Below are 27520 nucleotides of genomic sequence, written 5' to 3' on the forward strand. Positions count from 1 at the left end.
GCAAGATCACTCTGGGGTGAGAACAGAGTGCGCTGATAATAATAGGGCCATGTCAGATACTGCGTCACAATTTGCAGAACATGAGGACGGAGAGCTTCAATCTGCAGGTGACGGATCTGATCCAAATAGAGTGGATTCAGACATTTCAAATTTTAAGTTTAAACTAGAAAACCACCGTGTACTGCTAGGGGAGGTATTAGCGGCTCTGAATGATGGTAACACCGTTGCAATCCCAGAGAAATTATGTAGGCTGGATAGATACTATGCAGTACCAGCGAGTACTGACGTATTTCCTATACCTAAGAGGCTTACAGAGATAATTACTAAGGAGTGGGATAGGCCCGGTGTACCCTTTTCCCCCCCCTCCTGTATTTAGAAAAATGTTTCCAATAGACGCCACCACACGGGACTTATGGCAGATGGTCCCTAAGGTGGAGGGAGCGGTTTCTACTCTGGCTAAGCGTACCACTATCCCGGTGGAGGATAGCTGTGCCTTTTCAGATCCAATGGATAAAAAATTAGAGGGTTACCTTAAGAAAATGTTTGTTCAAAAAGGTTTTATATTGCAACCCCTTGCATGTATTGCGTCTGTCACGGCTGCGGCCGCATTTTGGTCCGAGTCTCTGGAAGAGACTCTTGTCTCAATAACTATAGATGAGAATTCAAATAAGCTTAAAACCCTTAAGCTAGCTAATTTATTTATTTCAGATGCCGTAGTACATTTAACTAAACTTACGGCTAAGAATTCCGGATTCGCCATTCAGGCACGTAGAGCACTGTGGCTAAAATCCTGGTCAGCTGATGTTACTTCTAAATCTAAATTACTTAACATACCTTTCAAAGGGCAGACCTTATTCGGGCCCGGTTTGAAAGAAATTATCGCTGACATTACAGGAGGTAAAGGCCATGCCCTGCCTCAAGACAGAGCCAAACCTAGGGCTAGACAGTCTAATTTTCGTGCCTTTCGTAACGTCAAGGCAGGAGCAGCATCAACTTCCTCTGCACCAAAACAGGAAGGAGCTGTTGCTCGCTACAGACAAGGCTGGAAACCTAACCAGTCCTGGAACAAGGGCAAGCAGGCCAGAAAACCTGCTGCTGCCCCTAAGACAGCATGAATTGAGGGCCCCCGATCCGGGAACGGATCTAGTGGGGGGCAGACTTTCTCTCTTCGCCCAGGCTTGGGCAAGAGATGTCCAGGATCCCTGGGCGTTGGAGATCATATCTCAGGGATATCTTCTGGACTTCAAAATCTCTCCCCCAAAAGGGAGATTTCATCTTTCAAGGTTGTCAACAAACCAAATAAAGAAAGAGGCGTTTCTACGCTGGGTACAAGATCTTTTGCTAATGGGAGTGATCCACCCGGTTCCGCGGTCAGAGCACGGACAGGGGTTTTACTCAAATCTGTTTGTGGTTCCCAAGAAAGAAGGAACCTTCAGACCAATCTTGGATTTAAAGATCTTAAACAAATTCCTAAGAGTTCCATCGTTCAAAATGGAAACTATTCGGACAATCTTACCCATGATCCAAAAGGGTCAGTACATGACCACAGTGGATTTAAAGGACACTTACCTTCACATACCGATTCACAAAGATCATTACCGGTATCTAAGGTTTGCCTTCCTAGACAGGCATTACCAGTTTGTAGCTCTTCCATTCGGATTGGCTACGGCTCCAAGAATCTTCACAAAGGTTCTGGGCGCTCTTCTGGCGGTACTAAGACCGCGAGGAATTTCGGTGGCTCCGTACCTAGACGACATTCTGATACAAGCGTCAAGCTTTCAAACTGCCAAGTCTCATACAGAGTTAGTACTGGCATTTCTAAGGTCGCATGGGTGGAAGGTGAACGAAGAGAAAAGTTCTCTCTTTCCACTCACAAGAGTTCCCTTCTTGGGGACTCTTATAGATTCTGTAGAAATGAAGATCTACCTGACAGAAGACAGGTTAACAAAGCTTCAAAATGCTTGCCGTGTCCTTCATTCCATTCAACACCCGTCAGTGGCTCAATGCATGGAGGTAATCGGCTTAATGGTAGCGGCAATGGACATAGTACCCTTTGCACGCCTACATCTCAGACCGCTGCAATTGTGCATGCTAAGTCAGTGGAATGGGGATTACTCAGATTTGTCCCCTACTCTGAATCTGGATCAAGAGACCAGAAATTCTCTTCTATGGTGGCTTTCTCGGCCACATCTGTCCAGGGGGATGCCATTCAGCAGACCAGATTGGACAATTGTAACAACAGACGCCAGCCTACTAGGTTGGGGCGCTGTCTGGAATTCCCTGAAGGCTCAGGGATCATGGACTCAGGAGGAGAGTCTCCTTCCGATAAACAATCTGGAATTGAGAGCAGTTCTCAATGCCCTTCTGGCTTGGCCTCAGTTAACAACTCGGGGGTTCATCAGGTTTCAGTCGGACAACATCACGACTGTAGCTTACATCAACCATCAAGGAGGGACAAGAAGCTCCCTAGCGATGATGGAAGTATCAAAGATAATTCGCTGGGCAGAGTCTCACTCTTGCCACCTGTCAGCGATCCACATTCCTGGAGTGGAGAACTGGGAGGCGGATTTCCTAAGTCGTCAGACTTTTCATCCGGGGGAGTGGGAACTTCATCCGGAGGTCTTTGCCCAAATACTTCGACTTTGGGGCAAACCAGAGATAGATCTCATGGCGTCTCGCCAGAACGCCAAGCTTCCTTGTTACGGGTCCAGGTCCAGGGACCCGGGAGCGGTCCTGGTAGATGCTTTGACAGCACCTTGGACCTTCGGGATGGCCTATGTGTTTCCACCCTTCCCGATGCTTCCTCGATTGATTGCCAGGATCAAACAGGAGAGAGCATCAGTGATTCTAATAGCGCCTGCGTGGCCACGCAGGACCTGGTATGCAGATCTAGTGGACATGTCATCCTGTCCACCTTGGTCTCTGCCTCTGAGACAGGACCTTCTAATTCAGGGTCCTTTCAAACATCAAAATCTAATTTCTCTGAAGCTGACTGCTTGGAAATTGAACGCTTGATTTTATCAAAGCGTGGATTTTCGGAGTCAGTAATTGATACCTTAATACAGGCTAGGAAACCTGTTACCAGAAAGATTTACCATAAAATATGGCGTAAATACTTACATTGGTGCGAATCCAAGAGTTACTCATGGAGTAAGGTTAGGATTCCTAGGATATTGTCTTTTCTACAAGAGGGTTTAGAAAAGGGGTTATCTGCTAGTTCCTTAAAGGGACAGATCTCAGCTCTGTCCATTCTTTTACACAAACGTCTGTCAGAAGTTCCAGACGTTCAGGCTTTTTGCCAGGCTTTGGCCAGGATTAAGCCTGTGTTTAAAACTGTTGCTCCACCATGGAGCTTAAATTTAGTTCTTAACGTTTTACAGGGTGTTCCGTTTGAACCCCTTCATTCCATTGATATTAAATTGTTATCTTGGAAAGTTCTGTTTTTAATGGCTATTTCCTCGGCTCGTAGAGTCTCTGAGTTATCAGCCTTACATTGTGATTCTCCGTATCTGATTTTTCATTCAGATAAGGTAGTTCTGCGTACTAAACCTGGGTTCTTACCTAAGGTTGTCACTAACAAGAATATCAATCAAGAGATTGTTGTTCCATCATTGTGTCCAAACCCTTCTTCAAAGAAGGAACGACTTCTGCACAATCTAGATGTAGTCCGTGCCCTGAAATTTTATTTACAGGCAACTAAAGATTTTCGCCAAACTTCTTCCCTGTTTGTCGTTTATTCTGGACAGAGGAGAGGTCAAAAAGCTTCTGCTACCTCTCTCTCTTTTTGGCTTCGTAGCATAATACGTTTAGCCTATGAGACTGCTGGACAGCAGCCTCCTGAAAGAATTACAGCTCATTCTACTAGAGCTGTGGCCTCCACTTGGGCCTTTAAGAATGAGGCATCTGTTGAACAGATTTGCAAGGCTGCAACTTGGTCTTCTCTTCATATTTTTTCCAAATTTTACAAATTTGACACTTTTGCTTCTTCGGAGGCTGTTTTTGAGAGAAAGGTTCTTCAGGCAGTGGTCCCTTCCGTATAAAGATCCTGCCTGTCCCTCCCGTCATCCGTGTACTTTAGCTTTGGTATTGGTATCCCAGAAGTAATGATGACCCGTGGACTGACTACACTTAACAGGAGAAAACATAATTTATGCTTACCTGATAAATTCCTTTCTCCTGTAGTGTAGTCAGTCCACGGCCCGCCCTGTTTTTTATGGCAGGTCTAAATTTTTAAATTATACTCCAGTCACCACTGCACCCTATAGTTTCTCCTTTCTCGTTTGGTTCTCGGTCGAATGACTGGGTGTGACGTAGAGGGGAGGAGCTATATAGCAGCTCTGCTTGGGTGATCCTCTTGCACTTCCTGTTGGGGAGGAGTTAATATCCCAGAAGTAATGATGACCCGTGGACTGACTACACTACAGGAGAAAGGAATTTATCAGGTAAGCATAAATTATGTTTTTAAAGGATATTACATTCATGTTTTATGTGTGCATTATGTAGATCACTATTCTGCAAAAGATCTGCATGCATAATAAATATTTATTTAAAACAAATTTTGTAACAAAATTTGCATTGTTTTACACTCCATAAGCACACACCCTTGAAGAGCATCTTAAAGGGACCGTCAACACCAGAATTTTTGTTGTTTTAAAAGATAGATAATCCCTTAAATACCCATTCCCCAGTTTTGCATAACCAACGCAGTTATAATTATACACGTTTTACCTCTGTAATTACCTTGTATCTAAGCCTCAGCAGACTGCCCCCTTATTTCAGTTCTTTTGATAGACTTGTATTTTAGCCAATCAGAGCTGTCTCCATGGTAAATTCACGTGCATGAGCTCAATGTTATCTATATGAAACACGTGAACTAATGCCCTCTAGTGGTGAAAAACTATCAAAATGCATTTAGATTAAAGGCAGCCTTCAAGGTCTAAGAAATTAGCATATGAACCTCCTAGGTTTAGCTTTCAACTAAGAATACCAAGAGAACAAAGCAAAATTGGTGATAAAAGTAAATTGGAAAGTTGTTTAAAATTACATTCCCTATTTGAAACATGAAAGTTTTTTTGGACTTGACTGTCCCTTTAATAATAGACTTAACAACTGTCTATGAAGAGACAATCCCCTTAAGACTGAAGCCGGGCAAGTAGAATCTTTGTGGGTTAAATGGAAACTCCTAGCACTGGATCGCCCTTTGAAGGCCCACGCTGAGGCATATTGTAGCACATGAATGCTAGGATCAGCCCTCAAATGAGACCCCCATGACTTCGCTTCGAGAAGACGCCATGGTAAGATGGAGGCTCCTACAGGGAACTCTATGGAAGAGAACCCGCCGCATAAACATCACACCAGTGCCGCAAAGACAAAGATCTTAGCTTTCAACTAAGAATACCAAGTGAACAAATCAAAATTGGTGATAAAACATAATTTATGTAAGAACTTACCTGATAAATTCATTTCTTTCATATTAGCAAGAGTCCATGAGCTAGTGACGTATGGGATATACATTCCTACCAGGAGGGGCAAAGTTTCCCAAACCTCAAAATGCCTATAAATACACCCCTCACCACACCCACAAATCAGTTTAACGCATAGCCAAGAAGTGGGGTGATAAGAAAAAAGTGCGAAAGCATAAAAAATAAGGTATTGGAATAATTGTGCTTTATACAAAAAAATCATAACCACCACAAAAAAGGGTGGGCCTCATGGACTCTTGCTAATATGAAAGAAATGAATTTATCAGGTAAGTTCTTACATAAATTATGTTTTCTTTCATGTAATTAGCAAGAGTCCATGAGCTAGTGACGTATGGGATAATGACTACCCAAGATGTGGATCTTCCACGCAAGAGTCACTAGAGAGGGAGGGATAAAATAAAGACAGCCAATTCCGCTGAAAATAATCCACACCCAAAACAAAGTTTAAATCTTATAATGAAAAAAACTGAAATTATAAGCAGAAGATTCAAACTGAAACAGCTGCCTGAAGTACTTTTCTACCAAAAACTGCTTCAGAAGAAGAAAACACATCAAAATGGTAGAATTTAGTAAAAGTATGCAAAGAAGACCAAGTTGCTGCTTTGCAAATCTGATCAACCGAAGCTTCATTCCTAAACGCCCAGGAAGTAGAAACTGACCTAATAGAATGAGCTGTAATCCTTTGAGGCGGAGCTTTACCCGACTCGACATAAGCATGATGAATCAAAGACTTTAACCAAGACGCCAAAGAAATGGCAGAAGCCTTCTGACCTTTCCTAGAACCGGAAAAGATAACAAATAGACTAGAAGTCTTTCGGAAATTTTTAGTAGCTTCAACATAATATTTCAAAGCTCTAACTACATCCAAAGAATGCAACGATTTTTCCTTAGAATTCTTAGGATTAGGACACAATGAAGGAACCACAATTTCTCTACTAATGTTGTTAGAATTCACAACCTTAGGTAAAAATTTAAAAGAAGTCCGCAACACCGCCTTATCCTGATGAAAAATCAGAAAAAGAGACTCACAAGAAAGAGCAGATAATTCAGAAACTCTTCTAGCAGAAGAGATGGCCAAAAGAAACAATACTTTCCAAGAAAGTAATTTAATGTCCAGCGAATGCATAGGTTCAAACGGAGGAGCTTGAAGAGCCCCCAGAACCAAATTCAAACTCCAAGGAGGAGAAATTGACTTAATAACAGGTTTTATATGAACCAAAGCCTGTACAAAACAATGAATATCAGGAAGACTAGCAATCTTTCTGTGGAAAAGAACAGAAAGAGCAGAGATTTGTCCTTTCAAGGATCTTGCAGACAAACCTTTATCCAAACCATCCTGAAGAAACTGTAAAATTCTAGGAATTCTAAAAGAATGCCAAGAAAAATGATGAGAAGAACACCAAGAAATGTAAATCTTCCAGACTTGATAATATATCTTCCTAGATACAGATTTACGAGCCTGTAACAAAGTATTAATTACTGAGTCAGAGAAAACTCTATGGCTGAGAATCAAGCGTTCAATCTCCATACCTTCAAATTTAAGGATTTGAGATCCTGATGGAAAAAAGGACCTTGCGATAGAAGGTCTGGTCTTAATGGAAGACTCCACGGTTGGCAAGTGGCCATCCGGACAAGATCCGCATACCAAAACCTGTGAGGCTATGCTGGAGCCACCAGCAGAACAAACGAGCACTCCTTTAGAATCTTGGAAATCACTCTTGGAAGGAGAACTAGAGGTGGAAAGATATAGGCAGGATGATACTTCCAAGGAAGTGACAATGCATCCACTGCCTCCGCCTGAGGATCCCTGGATCTGGACAGATACCTGGGAAGTTTCTTGTTTAGATGGGAAGCCATCAGATCTATTTCTGGAAGTTCCCACATTTGAACAATCTGAAGAAATACCTCTGGGTGAAGAGACCATTCGCCCGGATGTAACGTTTGGCGACTGAGATAATCCGCTTCCCAATTGTCTATACCTGGGATATGAACCGCAGAAATTAGACAGGAGTTGGATTCCGCCCATACCAGTATTCGAGATACTTCTTTCATAGCCAGAGGACTGTGAGTCCCTCCTTGGTGATTGACATATGCCACGGTTGTGACATTGTCCGTCTGAAAACAAATGAACGACTCTCTCTTTAGAAGAGGCCATGACTGAAGAGCTCTGAAAATTGCACGGAGTTCCAAAATGTTGATTGGTAATCTCACCTCCTGAGATTCCCAAACCCCTTGTGCTGTCAGAGACCCCCAAACAGCTCCCCAACCTGTCAGACTTGCATCTGTTGAAATCACAGTCCAGGTTGGAAGAACAAAAGAAGCCCCCTGAACTAAACGATGGTGGTCTGTCCACCACGTGAGAGAGTGTCGTACGATCGGTTTTAAAGATATTAATTGAGATATCTTTGTATAATCCCTGCACCACTGGTTCAGCATACAAAGCTGAAGAGGTCGCATGTGAAAACGAGCAAAGGGGATCGCGTCCAATGCAGCAGTCATAAGACCTAGAATTTCCATGCATAAGGCTACCGAAGGGAATGATTGAGACTGAAGGTTTCGACAAGCTGAAACCAATTTTAGACGTCTCTTGTCTGTCAGAGACAGAGTCATGGACACTGAATCTATCTGGAAACCTAAAAAGGTTACCCTTGTCTGAGGAATCAATGAACTTTTTGGTAAATTGATCCTCCAACCATGTTTTTGAAGAAACAATACAAGTCGATTGTATGAGATTCTGCTAAATGTGAAGACTGAGCAAGTACCAAGATATCGTCCAAATAAGGATTTACCACAATACCCTGTTCTCTGATTACAGACAGAAGGGCACCGAGAACCTTTGTAAAAATCCTTGGAGCTGTTGCTAGGCCAAACGGCAGAGCCACAAACTGGTAATGCTTGTCTAGGAAAGAGAATCTCAGAAACTGATAGTGATCTGGATGAATCGGAATATGCAGATATGCATCCTGTAAATCTATTGTGGACATATAATGCCCTTGCTGAACAAAAGGCAGAATAGTCCTTATAGTTACCATTTTGAATGTTGGTATCCTTACATAATGATTAAAAAATTTTAAATCCAGAACTGGTCTGAAGGAATTCTCCTTCTTTGGTACAATAAAGAGATTTGATTAAAACCCCAGCCCCTGTTCCAGAACTGGAACTGGCACAATTACTCCAGCTAACTCTAGATCTGAAACACATTTCAGAAATGCTTGAGTCTTCACTGGATTTACTGGGACACGGGAAAGAAAAAATCTTCTTGCAGGAGGCCTTATCTTGAAGCCTATTCTGTACCCTTGTGACACAATGTTCTGAATCCAAAGATTGTGAATCGAATTGATCCAAATTTCTTTGAAAAATCGTAATCTGCCCCCTACCAGCTGGGCTGGAATGAGGGCCGCACCTTCATGTTGACTTGGGAGCTGACTTTGGCTTTCTAAAAGGTTTGGATTTATTCCAGACTGGAGATGGTTTCCAAACTGATACCGCTCTTGTAGGGGAAGGATCAGGCTTTTGTTCCTTATTGCGACGAAAGGAACGAAAACGATTAGAAGACCTAAATTTACCTTTAGATTTTTTTATCCTGTGGTAAAAATGTTCCTTTCCCCCCAGTAACAGTTGAAATAATGGAATCCAACTGTGAACCAAATAATTTATTACCCTGGAAAGAAAGGGAAAGCAAAGTTGACTTGGAAGACATATCAGCAATCCAAGTTTTAAGCCATAAAGCTTTTCTAGCTAAAATAGCTAGAGACATATACCTGACATCAACCCTAATGATATCAAAGATGGCATCACAAATAAAATTATTAGCATGTTGAAGAAGATTAACAATGCTATGAGAATCATGATCTGTCACTTGCTGCGCTAAAGCTTCCATCCAAAAAGTTGAAGCTGCAGCAACATCCGCTAAAGATATAGCAGGTCTAAGAAGATTACCTGAACATAAGTAAGCTTTTCTTAGAAAGGATTCAATTTTTCTATCTAAAGGATCCTTAAAGGAAGTACTATCTGCCATAGGAATAGTAGTACGTTTAGCAAGAGTAGAGATAGCCCCATCAACTTTAGGGATTTTGTCCCAAAACTCTAATCTGTCAGATGGCACAAGATATAATTGCTTAAAACGTTTAGAAGGAGTAAATGAATTACCCAAATTATTCCATTCCCTGGAAATTACTTCAGAAATAGCATCAGGGACAGGAAAAACTTCTGGAATAACTACAGGAGATTTAAAAACCTTATTTAAACGTTTAGATTTAGTATCAAGAGGACCAGAATCCTCTATTTCTAATGCAATTAAGACTTCTTTAAGTAAAGAACGAATAAATTCCATTTTGAATAAATATGAAGATTTATCAGCATCAATCTCTGAAACAGAATCCTCTGAACCAGAGGAATCATTATCAGAATCAGAATGATGATGTTCATTTAAAAATTCATCTGAAAAATGAGAAGTTTTAAAAGACCTTTTACGTTTACTAGAAGGAGGAATAACAGACATAGCCTTCTTAATGGATTTAGAAACAAAATATCTTATGTTAACAGGAACACTCTGAGTATTAGATGTTGATAGAACAGCAACAGGTAATGTAACATTACTAAAGGAAATATTATCTGCATTAACAAGTTTGTCATGACATTCATTACAAACAACAGCTGGAGGAACAGATACCATAAGTTTACAGCAAATACACTTAGCTTTGGTAGATCCAGCATCAATCAGCGATTTTCCAGAAGTATCTTCTGATTCAGGCTCAATCTGAGACATCTTGCAATATGTAAAAGAAAAACAACATATAAAGCAAAATTGATCAAATTCCTTAAATGACAGTTTCAGGAATGGGAAAAAATGCCAGTGAACAAGCTTCTAGCAACCAGAAGCAATAAACAATGAGACTTAAATAATGTGGAGACAATAATGACGCCCATATTTTTTGGCGCCAAAAAAGACGCCCACATTATTTGGCGCCTAAATGCTTTTAGCGCCAAAAATGACGCCACATCCGGTAACGCCAACATTTTTGGCGCAAAAACATGAAAAATGACGCAATTTCCGGCGACAAGTATGACGCCGGAAATAATAAAGAAAAATTTTTTGCGCCAAAAAAGCCAAGAATGACGCAATAAAATGAACAGCCCACAGGGAAAAAAGTCAAATTTTAAGGTAAGAAAAATTGATTATTCAAATGCATTATCCCAAATAATGAAACTGACTGTCTGAAATAAGGAATATTGAACATCCTGAATCAAGGCAAATAAATGTTTAAACACAAATATTTAGAACTTTATATAAAAGTGCCCAACCATAGCTTAGAGTGTCACAAAAATAAGACTTACTTACCCCAGGATACTCATCTACATGTAGTAGAAAGCCAAACCAGTACTGAAACGAGAATCAGTAGAGGTAATGGTATATAAGAGTATATCGTCGATCTGAAAAGGGAGGTAAGAGATGAATCTCTACGACCGATAACAGAGAACCTATGAAATAGACCCCGTAGAAGGAGATCATTGAATTCAAATAGGCAATACTCTCTTCACATCCCTCTGACATTCACTGCACGCTGAGAGGAAAACCGGGCTCCAACCTGCTGCGGAGCGCATATCAACGTAGAATCTAGCACAAACTTACTTCACCACCTCCACAGGAGGCAAAGTTTGTAAAACTGATTTGTGGGTGTGGTGAGGGGTGTATTTATAGGCATTTTGAGGTTTGGGAAACTTTGCCCCTCCTGGTAGGAATGTATATCCCATACGTCACTAGCTCATGGACTCTTGCTAATTACATGAAAGAAAAATACATTGGAAAGTTGTTTAAAATTACATGCCCTATCTGAATCATGAAAGTTTTTTTTTTTTTGGACTTGACTGTCTCTTTAAATGCTTTTACTTACAACTTGAATGAATTATAATTAGGAAATTCAATATGCCGAATGATTGTTCCTATTGAATGTATTGTCTCTTTTGCCTCAGGGTCTGGTACAGGAGTGCCCTTTCATTGGCATGGGCCTGGATACTCCGAGGTCATCTATGGCAGGAAGGTGAGTGGTTCACATTGTTAAATGTTTCTGTTTTGTACGGTTTTTCCTTGGTTCCTGACCCTTAAAGTGATTGTAAAGTTTAAAGCCCAGTATCTAAAAAATAATCTTACAAACTTGGGCATTTTAATTCATTAAACTTTACAAAGACGCTTCTTTTTTTAAATGATTACCATTTTGTTATGGTAAACATACCGCCGTTCCTCAGCCCGCTTCTCCTTCTGTATTGAGCATATTGATGATGAATCTGGCTTCTTCCAATCGTTGCCCCCTTTGGTGTCCAGCTTGTGGGGCACGCAACGATATGCTTATATACATATATATTTAAAATTTGCTGCCATCCCTGCGCAACTTACCCACTTTGCTGTGCCGTGCATACAGCATCAGAACGAGGCCCCCCTTGGAGCCTATGGAAGCTCGCGTTCGCATTGCTGTCAACTTGTAATACCAGGGACCATTAGCGTGTGCTAGTATTACTCAGTGGAGCGCTAATATCGCTTTCACAAAAGCGATATTTAGTGCTCAACTTGTTATCTGGCCCTAAATAAATAATAGGTAGAATGATGTAGTCAAAGACAAAAATAGTCTGTGAATAACCTGTAGATGCATTTTTTAAAGTTTCATTAGTTTAAATATTGACAAAAAAGGTGTAAAGTTTTAGTGTCTATAAAACAATGGGAGCTGCCATGTTGTAACTTAGGTTACTTTCTCGGCTGTGGCCAATTAAGGACAGTTATAAATAGGTCACTAAAGTGTGCAGCCAATGGCTGTGTGTAATATAACAGTGTTCTGCACTTCTATTTCTAACACAAAGGGGACAAAATAAATAATGAAAAGGGGACAAAATAAATAATGAAAGTATATTGCAGGGTTTTTATTATATATACAATTTATCATTTTATATTAACATCTAAAAGTGTTTAATGTCCATTTAAAGTTCCCCATTATAAGAACCCGCATGTCAGTAGCATATGATTTATTACATATGGTAAATATTCAGATTACAAATACTACAATACCACATGCTGCTATAAACAGCTGATAAATCATATTGTTTACATTTTGCTAACCAGGTAATATGAAGTAGCCAGGTGGGGCAGTGCAATATCATGATCATTTTCTTTTATCTATAAATGTTACTTAAAGTGAAGGTAAAGTGAAACTCTGTATTATAAAGAATTACATATATCCAGCAAAATAAATATAACTTTCATTCATCAATATTTTTTAATCTTTATATTACCTGCGATATTTTATATTCTTGTTATGTATTCGGCTATCCAAAAATCAACCCGTGAATTATTATTTTTTAATAGACAACGATCAGGTTGTTCAGCCATCCAATGGTTTCTTTGGCCGTTAGGCGGCCGTCAAATTTCGTCATCACCAGTTGGATGTAGATGCGCATGCGTAAGATCTTCTACTTAGCATTTTCCAAGCGCGCGCGTCCACGTTTCGCGCATGCGCAGTTTAAACTTTATTTAGTGGGCATATTTGGAATAGCATAGGAACTCAGGCGGCAAGCTATTAGAAACATTTGTATCGCTCTTATTCACAACAGCATATCTTTCTTTTATATTGGTAAGTAAAAAACGATCGCATTATCTGCAGCATAATAAGTATTGACGCATGCGTAGTAGAGAGCAGCAGCCGCGATTAACGCATGCGCAAATATGACAGTCTGAAAATGAGGCGCATGCGCGGTTATTCAATGCTCGATGTGCACGAGCAGAGTAGAGACGTATAGAGCGGGTGGGACCGCTCTATACGTCACAGTATTCCAAACCAGGAAATGGAGAATGGGAGGAGAAACGGAAGGGAACCGTAAGAAAAATGTATCGAGAAAATAACATAAATCAATAATGTTTTTTGGAAAAAAAATCTAGCGACTGTATTTAAGTTAGTAAAAGGGTTATAATTATGATTGATGGGTCCAATAACTTTACCTTCACTTTAAAGGGATATGAATCTGTGATTCAGATACAGCATTCAATTGTAAGCAACTTTCTAATTTTCTCCTATTATCAATTTTTCTTCATTCTCTTGGTATCATTTGTTGAAGGAGCAGCAATGCACTACTGGTTTCTAACTGATCTCATGGGTGAGCCAATGACAATCTGTATATATATATATATATATATATATATATATATATATATATATGCAGCCACCAATCAGCAGCTAGAACTTAGGTTTTTTTGCTGCTCCTGAGCTTTCCTAGATAAACCTTTCAGCAAAGGATAACAAGAGAAGGAAGGAAATTAAATATAAGACATAATTTAGAAAGTTGTTTAAAATTGTATTCTCTATCTAAATCACTAAAGAAAAATTTTGGGTTTCATGTCACTTTAAAGGAACATTAAACACTAAATCCATGCTAGATAGAATGATACATTCAAAGAAAAGATTAGTCCATGACTAACATGTAGATGTATTTTTTTAAATTTTCATTAGTTGTTTAAAAAGTGACAAAATAAGTGTAAAGTTTTATTGTCTATAAAACACTGGGAGCTGCCATGTTGTAACTTGTGTTACCTTCTCTGCTGTGGCCAATTAGGGTCAGTTATAAATAGGTCACTAGAGTGTGCAGCCAATGGTTGTGCTGGATTTAACAGTGTTCTGCACTTCCATTTCTAACAGGAACTGAAAAGCTCACAATTTCAGAATGGAATTACAGGCAAAGAGGACAAAATAAATAATGAAAATACACTGCAGATTTGTTTTATTATATACAATGTATCATTTTATATTACCATCTCAAAGTGTTTAATGTCCCTTTAAGCTATCCAAAGCATATATAAATTGCATAATTTAACATAAATTGATTAAATGATAATTTGAGCAACAAATATTGAAAACATTTTAATATTATCTAATTTTAGCTTAATAGATAGGGCATGCAATTTTAAACAACTTTTCAATTTATTTTTTATCAAATATGATTTATTATCTTGGTATTCTTTGTTGAGAGCTAGACCTAGGTAGGCTCATAGGCTGATTTCTAAGCCATTGAAGGCCGCCTCCTATCTCAGTGCATTTTGGCAGTTTTTCATAGCTAGACAGTGCTAGTTCATGTGTGTCATATTAGATAACATTGTGCTCACTCCCGTGGAGTTATGAGTCAGCATTAATTGACTAAAATGCAAGTCTGTCAAAAGAACTGAGATAAGGGGGTCAGTCTGCACAGGCTTAGATACTAGTTAATCACAGAGATAAAAAGTGCATTAATCTTATTATTATTTTTTCCCTCCAGCGTTGGTTCCTGTATCCTCCTGACAAGACACCTGAATTTAATCCAAACAGAACCACTCTCGCTTGGTTGTTGGAAACGTACCCTTATCTTCCAGAGCAGGAAAGGCCAGTGGAATGCACAATACGGCCTGGAGAAGTAAGTAAAGTAATATAGTATGGCTAGAGCTGAAACGCGGCATAGGAAAAGCCTTTCAGCCAACTTACTTTGTTGTTGTTGTAGTGTTTTCGGTTGAAAAATACTTGGGTAGGTAACATGCGTGTGTCTGGCCGTGACAAAGGTGCTGTTGCATCTTGAAAGAAAAATGTTAAAGGGACATTAACCTCTTCAAGCCTTCCTAACAGCGCTGGGCTTTAATGCCATTAGGACGGCATGGAACGTCCTACCATATATTGCTTCCTGCAGCTTTCCCCTTTGACGAAGGCGAAGGATCAGCCTGGGGGACGTGCCTAGCAGTGTAGGCAAGCCCCCAAGATCCGATTCCGGTCTTGAAATCACGTGTTTGACATTCACATGATTGCATTTTTACTAACACGAAGGGGTTAAACACTGAGATATTTATACAAAATATCTACTTATGTATAATGAAATAACTGTGCAATATATTTTCATGCAATTTAGCTCAGAAAACTGAGCAATTTCTAATTTTTAGAACTTGAAATTGGGTTTTATCAGATAATGGCAAATGGTGGGTGGAATTTGGCTGTTGAAAAATTATAAATTGCAGTAAAAAAATGTTAATTTGTTTTAAAAGCTTTACAACTTAGCTGATATGTTATTCTATAGCAACAGAACAAAAATATCTTGTCATTTACAAGGTGTATACTGTCCCTTTAACTATTGTTATTAGGACCATCTTTAAAGTGTTGTATTATAAAGTATTATCTTGGCCCTCCCTGGTAATGCTGAGAGGGCGTGAACAGAACTGCCCACTCCCCCTAGTTACTTGTAGTTAGGTACCTCCTTTAACACTGCCCCTCCTCCTCCTAGTTCTGTCCAGCCATCAGGTGGACAAGACTGTGAGACCCTCTTCACATGTTTGCACTTACCTGGGTTTTTCTGGGTGATTGATGGCTGCTGTTTGTTCCCCTAGTGAGATTTTTATTTTCCCTCCAAAACTGTTTGTTGCACCACTAGATCTTTGTCTTTGCGGCACTGGTGTGATGTTTAGGTGGCGGGTTCTCTTCCATAGAGTTCCCTGTGAGAGCCTCCATCTTACCATGGCATCTTCTAGAAGCAACGTCATGGGGGTCTCATTTGAGGGCTGATCCTAGCGTGTGTGGGCCTTCATAGGGCGATCCAGAGCCAGAAGATTCTACCTGCCCGGCTTCAGTCTTAAGGGGATTTTCTCTTCATAGACCGTTGTTAATCTATTATTAATTTCTGATACTTACTATTTAGTTTATCTTTATTAGGGAGTCTGTCTCCTACAAGTTTGTGACTGACCAGGAAGTGCCTTTTTATAGTATTGTTTTGTAAGCATCTTCTATGATGTTATTCCTTACTATTTTGACTGTGTTTATATTTTGTCTAAGCTTATTTGCTTATTATCATTGCTGGTTTAAAGATTAACGTTGTGTAAAGTATGTATTGGGCTAATGTATAGTGATTATTTTATCACAAATCCTACAAATGAGGGTTTTACTAAAGGCTTTTGATTCAGATGTCTCTATATAGAAATAAAAAATAAAAAAAATTATTCTGCTGCTTTAAGTGATTTTATTTAGAAATTCTGGGAGTAAAGAGTTGAGTAACCACACGTTTCCTCAGACTTATTTAAGTCTAAAACAGAATATGATAATGCTTTTTTTCTGTAATTAAGGCTATTAAGTCAATATATTTATTTTGGTATTTGGTGTTTGAACTATTTCCTTTACCTTATTGTTTACCTACTCTGTTTTTAGTCCTCTTAAGATTTATGTCCTTGTACCTTATATATTATTCTAGCCTAAAGGGTCATTTTACACTTGATATGTCTTTGCGTAAATGTTTTGTAGATGATCCATTTATATAGCCCATCTGGGAGAGTTTTTGTAACAATGTATAGTTTTGCTTATTTTTTTAATAACATTGTGCTGGTTTTCAGACTCCTAACCAAGCCCCAAAGTTTTAAATGTATACTGATGTCTACAGACTCCTGCTTGCCACTGTTTGCCCAATGGGTCTTTTCATATGCAGGGGTCTGCTCTCAGCCCCTTTCAGTGGGTGCCTCTGCCTAACCTCATCAACAGTGCTAAATTGGGAGCTTCTAAGTAAGTTTTTAAAGGTTTTATACTGGATTCTTAGATCAGTATCTGTGCATATTCCTCTTTATATTACATGCCGTTATAGGAAAATTGGTGTACACTGTCCCTTTAAGTAGTAATGTTACGGTTACCATTTTATCATTATGGGCTTATTTAGTTTGCAGATTTATGCTCTTATGTACTTGAGCTTTGCGTCATTTAACAATTTGTAAGTCTGGTGAAGTCTTTTCATGATATATGTATTTTTTTATTTATTTCTGCCTATAGTTTTAACAGCAGTTAAAGGGACACTGAACCCAATTATTTTCTTCTGTGATTCAGAGAGAGTATGATATTTTAAGTAACTTTCTAATTTACTCCTATTATCAAATTTTCTTCGTTCTCTTGGTATCTTTATTTGAAATGCAAGAATGTAAGTATAGATGCCGGCCCATTTTTGGTGAACAACCTGGGTTGTTCTTGCTGATTGGTGGATAAATTCATCCACAAATAAAAGAGTGCTGTCCAGAGTTCTGAACCAAAAAAAAACTTAGATGCCTTTTTCAATAAAGATAGCAAGAGAACGAAGAAAAATTGATAATAGGAGTAAATTATAAAGTTGCTTAAAATTGCATGCTATATCTGAATCACAAAAGAAAAAAAATGGGTTCAGTGTCCCTTTAAATGGTCACTGGACAAGGTTGGTTTGCAATCTGAATGCTATTTATCACATGATATCTATATTTGTCATTGTACTTAAAAGATTATACTATGTATTTGAGTTGTTTTTTGGTGGAAGCTTTGTTCTCTTTGTCACAACCTTCTGAGGTCTGACTATTTCTTACCTCTGATTTTATGTATTTATCAGACCCCGTTCAGATGATGCAGTTGTTGGTTTGGGGTTTTCATCTTGCTCCTTTTGAAATCACCTGTTTTAATTAACCAGGAGACTTGTAACAGACGCACCCTGGGGAGGTTTATAAGAGACGCACCCTTCGTTAATTTGTTTTCTTTGTGCACTCGCCTTATATCTCAAAGTTAAAAAAGACTTCAGACTTAAAAAACTTTCAGAAACATTTTCTGTTATTCCTGTCTTTTTATGATTTTTATTAAAGTCAGATTTTAGTTTGCAAAAACAAAACGGAAAGTAACTGCTTTTAGTATAGGGTTGTCACCTTAGCCATTTTTCCTGGACACTTATGAGTTACAAATGTTGCAGGGTGTGCAGCGCTATTCATGTTCCTCCCTGCAGCATGTGTAACTCCTAGCGGTCCAGGAAAGCATGGCTGAGGTGGCAACCCTATTTCAGCAGGAAGCCAGGATCATATTTAACCATATAAGGACCAGTAACGTACCCTGAGACTACGCTATTTCCAGTGACAAGAAGGGAGGGTGCAATAGCTTGCGGCGGGACCAGCGCTATTCTAAACAAGAGGACTATTATAAACCTTAACGACTGGCAACTTAAATGGTACATCAAGGGTTAAAATCTGTCCTGGCTGTGTTTTTACTGTTTAGCCACCTGCATTTACTGTCTATTTTTCTGAAAATGGGCCCAGCTCCTAAGCTTTACATTCCTGCTTTTCAAATAAAGATACCAAGAGAAGAAATATTGTTAAAAGGAGTAAATTAGAAAGATGCTTAAAGGGACATGAAACCCAAAAATTTTATTTCATGATTTAGGTAGAACAGACACTTTTAAACAACTTTCCAGTTTATTTCTATTATCAAATTTGTTTCATTCTCTTGGTATCATTTGTTGAAGGAGCAGCAATGCACTACTGGTTTCTAACTGAACACATGGTGAGCCAATGACAATCGGTATATATATGCAGCCACCAATCAGCAGCTAGAACCTAGGTTCTCTGCTGCTCCTGAGCTTCAATAGATAAACCTTTCAGCAAAGGGTAACAAGAGAAGGAAGAACATTTAAATAGAAGTAAATTGGAAAGTAATTTAAAATCACATGCTCTTTCTGTATCATGAAAGAAAATATATGGGTTTCCTGTTGCTTTAAAATTGCCTTCTCTATGTGAATCATGAAAGAAAAAAAATGGTTTCATATCCCTTTAAGTAGGTTTTTCTTTTAATATTCTTAATCCACCTAGACTAAGGGCAACATGAGTGGTTTTCTATTTCAGTTTTTTGCATTTAGTAAACTATTTTATTTTTCCTGTTCAGGTGTCTTTTGGTTGGAATTAACTCAAGATTAGGACATCTGAACAAGATTTCCTTTTTGCTTTGGTACATCGCCACTCCCTGGATAATATTTTTAAAGTTAGATGTTATATTTCAGTTCTTAGCTGGAGGTTATGTATTTATCCAGTATTTCTTTTTTAAGACACAATGAGTCCACGGATCATCTTAATTACTAATGGGATATTCACCTCTTGGTCAGCAGGAGGAGGCAAAGAGCACCATAGCAGAGCTGTTAAATAGCTCCTCCCTTCCCTCCCACCCCAGTCATTCTCTTTGCCTACGTTAGTGATAGGAAGAGGTAAAGTGAGGTGTTAGAATAGATTCTTCAATAAAGAGTATCAGAGCTCTCGGCATTACAATAGGAGTCTCCTTATCTTATTTTACATTTAGATACGGTAGTTCTACGTTCTAAATTAGGATTTCTTCCTGAGGTTGTTTATGATCGGAACATTAATCAGGAGATTGTTGTTCTTTCTGTGTGTCTTAATCCTCCTTCTCAGGAGGACTGACTTTTGCACAATTTGCACATAGTCCATGCTTTAAAGTTTTATCTGCAGGCGGCTGAGGTTGTTTCGTCAGTCTTCTTCTTTCTTTATGGTTTTTCTCTGGAAACCGAAAGGGACAGAAAGCTATGACTACTTCTCTTTCTTTTTGAGTTGGAGTATCATTCTTTTTACATATGAGACTGCTGTCAGAAGCCTCTCGAGAGACTTACGGTTCATTCCACAAGGGCTGTTGCTTCCTCTTGGGCATTCAAAAATGAAGCTTCTGTGGAACAGATTTGCAAGACTGCAACTTGGTTCTCTCTTCACATTTTTTCAAAGTTCTACAACTTGGATACTTTTGCTTTTTCACCATTCCATCCTCACTTTCTGAGACGTATTTTAGGGGAGAAAGTGACATTTTCTGTGATCCTGTTGTTTTTTTTAGTCCTTGGTTCCTTTTAGTCCAAGCTGGCAATTCAACATATTTTTGACACTGCTTGTGTCTCAAGATATAATTTTCTTTTTCAAGGTCCATTGTTGCATCCATTTCACAGAGCCCCTGGTTGACAGCATAGTTGCTGAGTTTATCCGTTTATAGCAAATTAATATTTTGTCTCCGGTAAATCAGACATTTCTGAACGCTAGAAAGAAATCCACATCAAATGTGTATTTCAGAATTTGGGATAGGTCTTTTACCTTGGATGATTCAGCTATGCCTCCACGGTAAATATTCACTTATTTCAGTTATTTAAATTCTTAGGTGTCAGTTTTTCTGAAGGGTCTTAGTGCTCCAACTCTGAAAATTTGAGTTTCTGCTATATCTGGGAAAAATAGGCACATTCCATTTTTTTTATTCAATTTTTTCACCTTGTGGCCCATATCCATCCATACAAGAAAACTACAGCTCTATACTGAGTTCGTCCTTTAGTCCTTGAAGCCTTTATGGAGATTCATTGTGTCTCTATGTGAAGTTTCTCTTTTAAATTATCATCCGGAAGACCATTTTTTTCTTGTTGTGTCAGAATTACAAGCACTTTCTGGGTGGCAATCTTTCCTTGTTTTCCATCAGGATCAAGTTATTTTGTGAACTCTTATTGAGTTTCTATCTACGGTTGTGTCTGGTTTTCTAGGAAACCAAGATTTTGTGCTACCAACCTTCTGTCATGGAAAACATGAGTCACAAGAAGTCTATATGTCTTGATGTGATTCATCACCTTCACATTTATATTCAACAGATACATGCAATTCGTAAGACTGATCATTTCCCGAGGTCTTCGCTTGGGTCCAACTCCTACAAAATCAACTTTTTTCAGATCCTTCAAGCAAAGAATGAGCAGACTAGGGAAGTCTCCGTATTATGGGCTTTTAAAGCAGATGCCACACCAGAGGAACTTTTTCATGCTTCAGTTAGGTAGTTTCTTCTTACTATTATTTCACATTATAACCTTGATGTGTGCCAGTCAGTTTCTGCAGCATTTGGTCACAAGGTTTTGTCTTTTTCCTAGAATAAATTTGCTTTGTTTTTTTCTTTATTCCCACCTAAATGTTTATTTACTGCTTAGGTATTCATCTTGCTGGTATGCATTACCAGGGAGGGTCAAGATAACTAGAAATTAACACCAAAAAATATAAGCAATTTCTTATATTCCTGGGTAATGTTTACCAGACTCCCTCCATTTTCCCTGGTCCACTTGTTAGGTTGGCCAACACTAGGAGGAGGGTGCAGTGTTAAAGAATGCACATTAATACAAGTAACTTGGGGAGTGGGCAGTTCTGTCCACACCCTTCAGGGGAGGGGCTCTCACTGATTACCCAGGGATATGGGCCACGATATTAACACCAAAAACTATAAGCAATTTCTATATCTAGTTATTGGTCCCCTTTCTCATTCAATCTCCAAAAGGTGATTCTTAATTGTATAGGCCTTTCCAGTGGTATAAGATTGTATTCATACTTTTTATTGCTATAGTTTAAGTGTTCCTAAAAGATTGATATCTGTTTTCTAAGTTTTTGAGTTGGTTAGCGTTTAAATGCTGCTTTAAAGGGACATGAAACCCAATTTTTTTTTCTTTTATGATTCAGATAGAGCATTTGATTTTAAACACCTTTCCAATTTACTTCAATTTAACTTGTTTTGTTCTCTTGCTATCCTTTGTTAAAAACAAATACCTAGGTAGGCTCAGGAGCTGCTGATTGTTGGTTGCACACATATGTCTCGTTATTGTCTCACCCAGTGTTCATCTATCTCTGAGTAGCGCATTGCTGCTTTGTCAACAAAGGATACCAAGTGAATTAAGCAAATTAGTTAAAATAAGTAAATTGGAAAGTTGTTTAAAATTGAATTATCTATCTGAATCACAACAGAACAAATTTGGGTTTCATGTCCATTTAAAGTTGCTTGTCATTTTGGCATGCAGTGGTTGCCGATATATGAAAATGTAATGTCGCCTGACACCTTTTTAAAAATATAATAAAATCAGAAACTGACACAAATTTGACATTGTTTTTACAGGTACTCTACTTTCCTGACCGCTGGTGGCACGCAACGCTGAATCTTGACACTAGCGTCTTCATCTCTACTTTTCTGGGATAACTGTAGTAATTAATCTAGTTAAAGGGACTCGATACCAAAACGTTGAAGCACATAAAAGTGATGCAGTAAAAAGCCGACTAGAAAATATCACCTGAACATCTCTATGTAAACACTAAAGATATTTTACCTCAAATTTCCTAAGTATTCATGCAGCCAGTCAGGATGCTGGTCCCAGGACAAACTAGGGAGTGTGCATCTGTGCAGGCACGGGCATTTTATTTTCCTATTCAGTTTAAGTAAGTTCTATGAAATCTCATGAGATCGTAGCAAAGGCAAAGCATTAACCTCAGCCCTGCTGATTCTGATTGGCTATTTATTTTATTTAACTTGCAGCTGGACAGCAGCTGAAATATAACTGTTTACACAGCACTTACTCTGGGGAGCTGAAGAAATGTTGAGGTAAAATATCTATCTTTTTTACATAGAGATGCTCAGGTGATATTTTCTAGTTAGCTTTTTACAGCAATGCTGCATCACTTTCAAGTGATTTAGTATGTGAGTATTATGTCCCTTTAAGGAGAGTATATTTAAATACTCCACACACAAAAAATGGCTGCACTACAATCAATAACTCAGGGAACAGAGACTGTCATATGCAGAATCTTGACAGTTAGATAGTTTAATTATTAAAGGGATATGAAACCCAAAAGGTTTCTTTCATGATTCAGACACAGCATACAATGTTTTTAAAAAAAAATTCAATGTACTTCTATTATCAAATTGACTTTCATGTAATTCTCTGAGGATATTTAGATAGGTAATGTGCACATTTCTGCAGCAGAACATGACAGAAAACACTGCTGCCACCTACTGTACATGCAAATGTATAACATTTATTAAATAGCTGCTCTATATTGCCCCAGTCAAGGTCATGTTCATACACTTTACTACCTGCTTTTCAACAAAGGAGAGAATAAAGTAAACAATTTTTTTTACACTCTGAATCATGTAATAAATATGTTGGGTTTTTGTCTCTTTGACTTCTGAATGTGACCACAAAAACGTTTCATATTTATGGCTTTTAAGACAATCTTTAGGCAGGGAAATTTTGGATTTCCATGAAGGGTTAAGTACATATTTTTATATAATTTTAACATTAAAAAAAATGTTTTTTTGTAGACTAAATTTTTATTCCTTTAAATCAGGGGGTAGACAAATTTGTTAAAAATGTAGGTGCCAATAAAAATATTTGGGAGCAAGACATACGTTTAGGAAACATACAGTGGTATTTGTATATAGATATATGGAGAATAACTCAAAAAGTTAGGAGCCAGGAGTAAAATTCTAGGAGCCAATGGCTCCCTTTGTCCTGGGTTTGTTGAGCCCTGCTTTAGATTGAAACCCAGACAGCAAAATCTGATCACTTGACATTTTTTTTTTGTGTCAGAAAGTAAGTAATATCTACTGAAACCGCCCTGTAAATTAGACCTGTTTGTTATGGTTTACAGTTACTTGAAAATAAAGGTGTTTTTATAATAAAATCAATTGTGTTTTAAATAAAGCTGTGTCCACAGAGGGGCAAGATGATGCAAAACTATAAATATACATTGTATTTGTTTGATAAACTAGATGTTCCTGTACTGATTTTTTTTTTATGCTTGTGAAGAGTTTAAATTGTCCAACATATCCAATCAGTGAGCAATCAGTCCTTAAAGGGATACGAACCCAAACATTTTCAGACAGAGCAATTATTAAATTTGCTTTGTTCCCATGGAATTCTTTGTTGAAGAGATACCTATGTAGGTGGCTGGAGCACTACATGACAGGAAATAGTCCTGCCACCTAGTGCTCTTGCAAATGGATAAAATTCTCGAACAGGAGGAAAGGGGGCGTGTTTTTGCGCATCTCATGCCATGTGGCACTTGATCCTATGATTAAGTGCCGCACGGCGCGAAACGCGTAACGACACCCCACCCCCTTTCCTCCTGTTCGTGAGTTTGTGTATTTTTTATTGATGGTGGAACAAAATAAAATTTTGCTCTTTATTGGATTCCCTGGTGTGCTGCCTTACTACTTCGTCTACTACTTTTGCTGTGGACATGCTCAGCCCTCTTTCCTGGCTGGCACCTAGAAAATTCAGTGGTGTTCTTATGACACGCTGCCTTTAGCGTCTGTGATTTGGAGGAAGTTGCCGTTCGTGCTGAACCTGGAGCTACGCTTCTCCCTTTCTTCCCTTTGTTGGGGCTGTATTTCCCTAGTAGACTTATTGATATCCCTTTAAGGTGCAGTTGGACGCAGACAAGCATTTCCTTTTCACTTCAAAAACCTTTTCTTGCACAAAATATCTGTAACATGAAATTTTGGACATAGTTAAAGGGACACTGAACCCAAATTATTTTCTTTTGTGATTCAGATAGAGCATGCTATTTTAAGCAACTTTCTAATTTTCTCCTACTAGCAAATGTTCTTTCTTTTCTTGGTATCTTTATTTGAAAAGCAAGAATGTAAGTTTAGATTCCGGACCATTTTTGGTTAACAACCTGGGTTGTTCTTGCTGATTGGTGGATAAATTCATCCACCAATAAACATACTGTCTTTTTCAAATAAAGATAGCAAGAGAACAAAGAAAAAACAGAATTTATGTTTACCTGATAAATTACTTTCATCCTTACTTGTGGGATATTCTCCTCCCCAACAGGAAATGGCAAAGAGCCCAGCAAAGCTGGTCACATGATCCCTCCTAGGCTCCGCCTTCCCCAGTCATTCGACCGACGTAAAGGAGGAATATTTGCATAGGAGAAATCATATGATACCGTGGTGACTGTAGTTAAAGAAAATAAATTATCAGACCTGATTAAAAAACCAGGGCGGGCCGTGGACCGGACACACCGTTGGAGAAAGTAATTTATCAGGTAAACATAAATTCTGTTTTCTCCAACATAGGTGTGTCCGGTCCACGGCGTCATCCTTACTTGTGGGAACCAATACCAAAGCTTTAGGACACGGATGAAGGGAGGGAGCAAATCAGGTCACCTAGATGGAAGGCACCACGGCTTGCAAAACCTTTCTCCCAAAAATAGCCTCAGAAGAAGCAAAAGTATCAAATTTGTAAAATTTAGTAAAAGTGTGCAGTGAAGACCAAGTCGCTGCCTTACATATCTGATCAACAGAAGCCTCGTTCTTGAAGGCCCATGTGGAAGCCACAGCCCTAGTAGAATGAGCTGTGATTCTTTCAGGAGGCTGCCGTCCGGCAGTCTCGTAAGCCAATCTGATGATGCTTTTAATCCAAAAAGAGAGAGAGAGAGGTAGAAGTTGCTTTTTGACCTCTCCTTTTACCAGAATAAACAACAAACAAAGAAGATGTTTGTCTAAAATCCTTTGTAGCATCTAAATAGAATTTTAGAGCACGAACTACATCCAAATTGTGCAACAAACGTTCCTTCTTTGAAACTGGATTCGGACACAAAGAAGGCACGACTATCTCCTGGTTAATGTTTTTGTTAGAAACAACTTTCGGAAGAAAACCAGGTTTAGTACGTAAAACCACCTTATCTGCATGGAACACCAGATAAGGAGGAGAACACTGCAGAGCAGATAATTCTGAAACTCTTCTAGCAGAAGAAATTGCAACCAAAAACAAAACTTTCCAAGATAATAACTTAATATCAACGGAATGTAAGGGTTCAAACGGAACCCCCTGAAGAACTGAAAGAACTAAATTGAGACTCCAAGGAGGAGTCAAATGTTTGTAAACAGGCTTGATTCTAACCAGAGCCTGAACAAAGGCTTGAACATCTGGCACAGCTGCCAGCTTTTTGTGAAGTAACACAGACAAGGCAGAAATCTGTCCCTTCAAAGAACTTGCAGATAATCCTTTCTCCAAACCTTCTTGAAGAAAGGATAGAATCTTAGGAATTTTTACCTTGTCCCAAGGGAATCCTTTAGATTCACACCAACAGATATATTTTTTCCATATTTTGTGGTAGATTTTTCTAGTTACAGGCTTTCTGGCCTGAACAAGAGTATCAATGACAGAATCTGAGAACCCTCGCTTTGATAAGGTCAAGCGTTCAATCTCCAAGCAGTCAGTTGGAGTGAGACCAGATTCGGATGTTCGAACGGACCTTGAACAAGAAGGTCTCGTCTCAAAGGTAGCTTCCATGGTGGAGCCGATGACATATTCACCAGGTCTGCATACCAAGTCCTGCGTGGCCACGCAGGAGCTATCAAGATCACCGATGCCCTCTCCTGATTGATCCTGGCTACCAGCCTGGGGATGAGAGGAAACGGCGGGAATACATAAGCTAGTTTGAAGGTCCAAGGTGCTACTAGTGCATCTACTAGAGTCGCCTTGGGATCCCTGGATCTGGACCCGTAGCAAGGAACCTTGAAGTTCTGACGAGAGGCCATCAGATCCATGTCTGGAATGCCCCACAATTGAGTAATTTGGGCAAAGATTTCCGGATGGAGTTCCCACTCCCCCGGATGAAATGTCTGACGACTCAGAAAATCCGCTTCCCAATTTTCCACTCCTGGGATGTGGATTGCAGACAAGTGGCAGGAGTGAGTCTCCGCCCATTGAATGATTTTGGTCACTTCTTCCATCGCCAGGGAACTCCTTGTTCCCCCCTGATGGTTGATGTACGCAACAGTCGTCATGTTGTCTGATTGAAACCGTATGAACTTGGCCTTTGCTAGCTGAGGCCAAGCCTTGAGAGCATTGAATATCGCTCTCAGTTCCAGAATATTTATCGGGAGAAGAGATTCTTCCCGAGACCAAAGACCCTGAGCTTTCAGGGGTCCCCAGACCGCGCCCCAGCCCACCAGACTGGCGTCGGTCGTGACAATGACCCACTCTGGTCTGCGGAAGCTCATCCCCTGTGACAGGTTGTCCAGGGACAGCCACCAACGGAGTGAATCTCTGGTCCTCTGATCTACTTGTATCGTCGGAGACAAGTCTGTATAGTCCCCATTCCACTGACTGAGCATGCACAGTTGTAATGGTCTTAGATGAATTCGCGCAAAAGGAACTATGTCCATTGCCGCTACCATCAAACCTATTACTTCCATGCACTGCGCTATGGAAGGAAGAGGAACAGAATGAAGTATTTGACAAGAGTTTAGAAGTTTTGATTTTCTGGCCTCTGTCAGAAAAATCCTCATTTCTAAGGAGTCTATTATTGTTCCCAAGAAGGGAACCCTTGTTGACGGAGATAGCGAACTTTTTTCTACGTTCACTTTCCACCCGTGAGATCTGAGAAAGGCCAGGACAATATCCGTGTGAGCCTTTGCTTGTGGAAGGGACGA

General features: G+C 39.2%; 1 protein-coding gene across 3 annotated transcripts in view; it reads left to right on the forward strand.

Annotated features, from left to right (window-relative positions):
* The window catches only part of JMJD8 (jumonji domain containing 8), a 130392-nt gene extending 106578 nt beyond the window's left edge, over nucleotides 1–23814 (forward strand). For all 3 annotated transcript variants that reach the window (XM_053694997.1, XM_053694998.1, XM_053694996.1), the window contains exons 8-10: nucleotides 11457–11524; nucleotides 14775–14909; nucleotides 22193–23814. In XM_053694997.1, the coding sequence (XP_053550972.1) occupies nucleotides 11457–11524; nucleotides 14775–14909; nucleotides 22193–22273 (284 nt within the window). In that variant the 3' untranslated portion in view covers nucleotides 22274–23814. The remainder of the gene's footprint in view (nucleotides 1–11456; nucleotides 11525–14774; nucleotides 14910–22192) is intronic.
* Nucleotides 23815–27520: the final 3706 nt, after the last annotated feature.

Source organism: Bombina bombina, chromosome 11 (genome assembly GCF_027579735.1).
Source record: "Bombina bombina isolate aBomBom1 chromosome 11, aBomBom1.pri, whole genome shotgun sequence".
In the NCBI taxonomy this organism is placed as follows: Eukaryota; Metazoa; Chordata; class Amphibia; order Anura; family Bombinatoridae; genus Bombina; species Bombina bombina.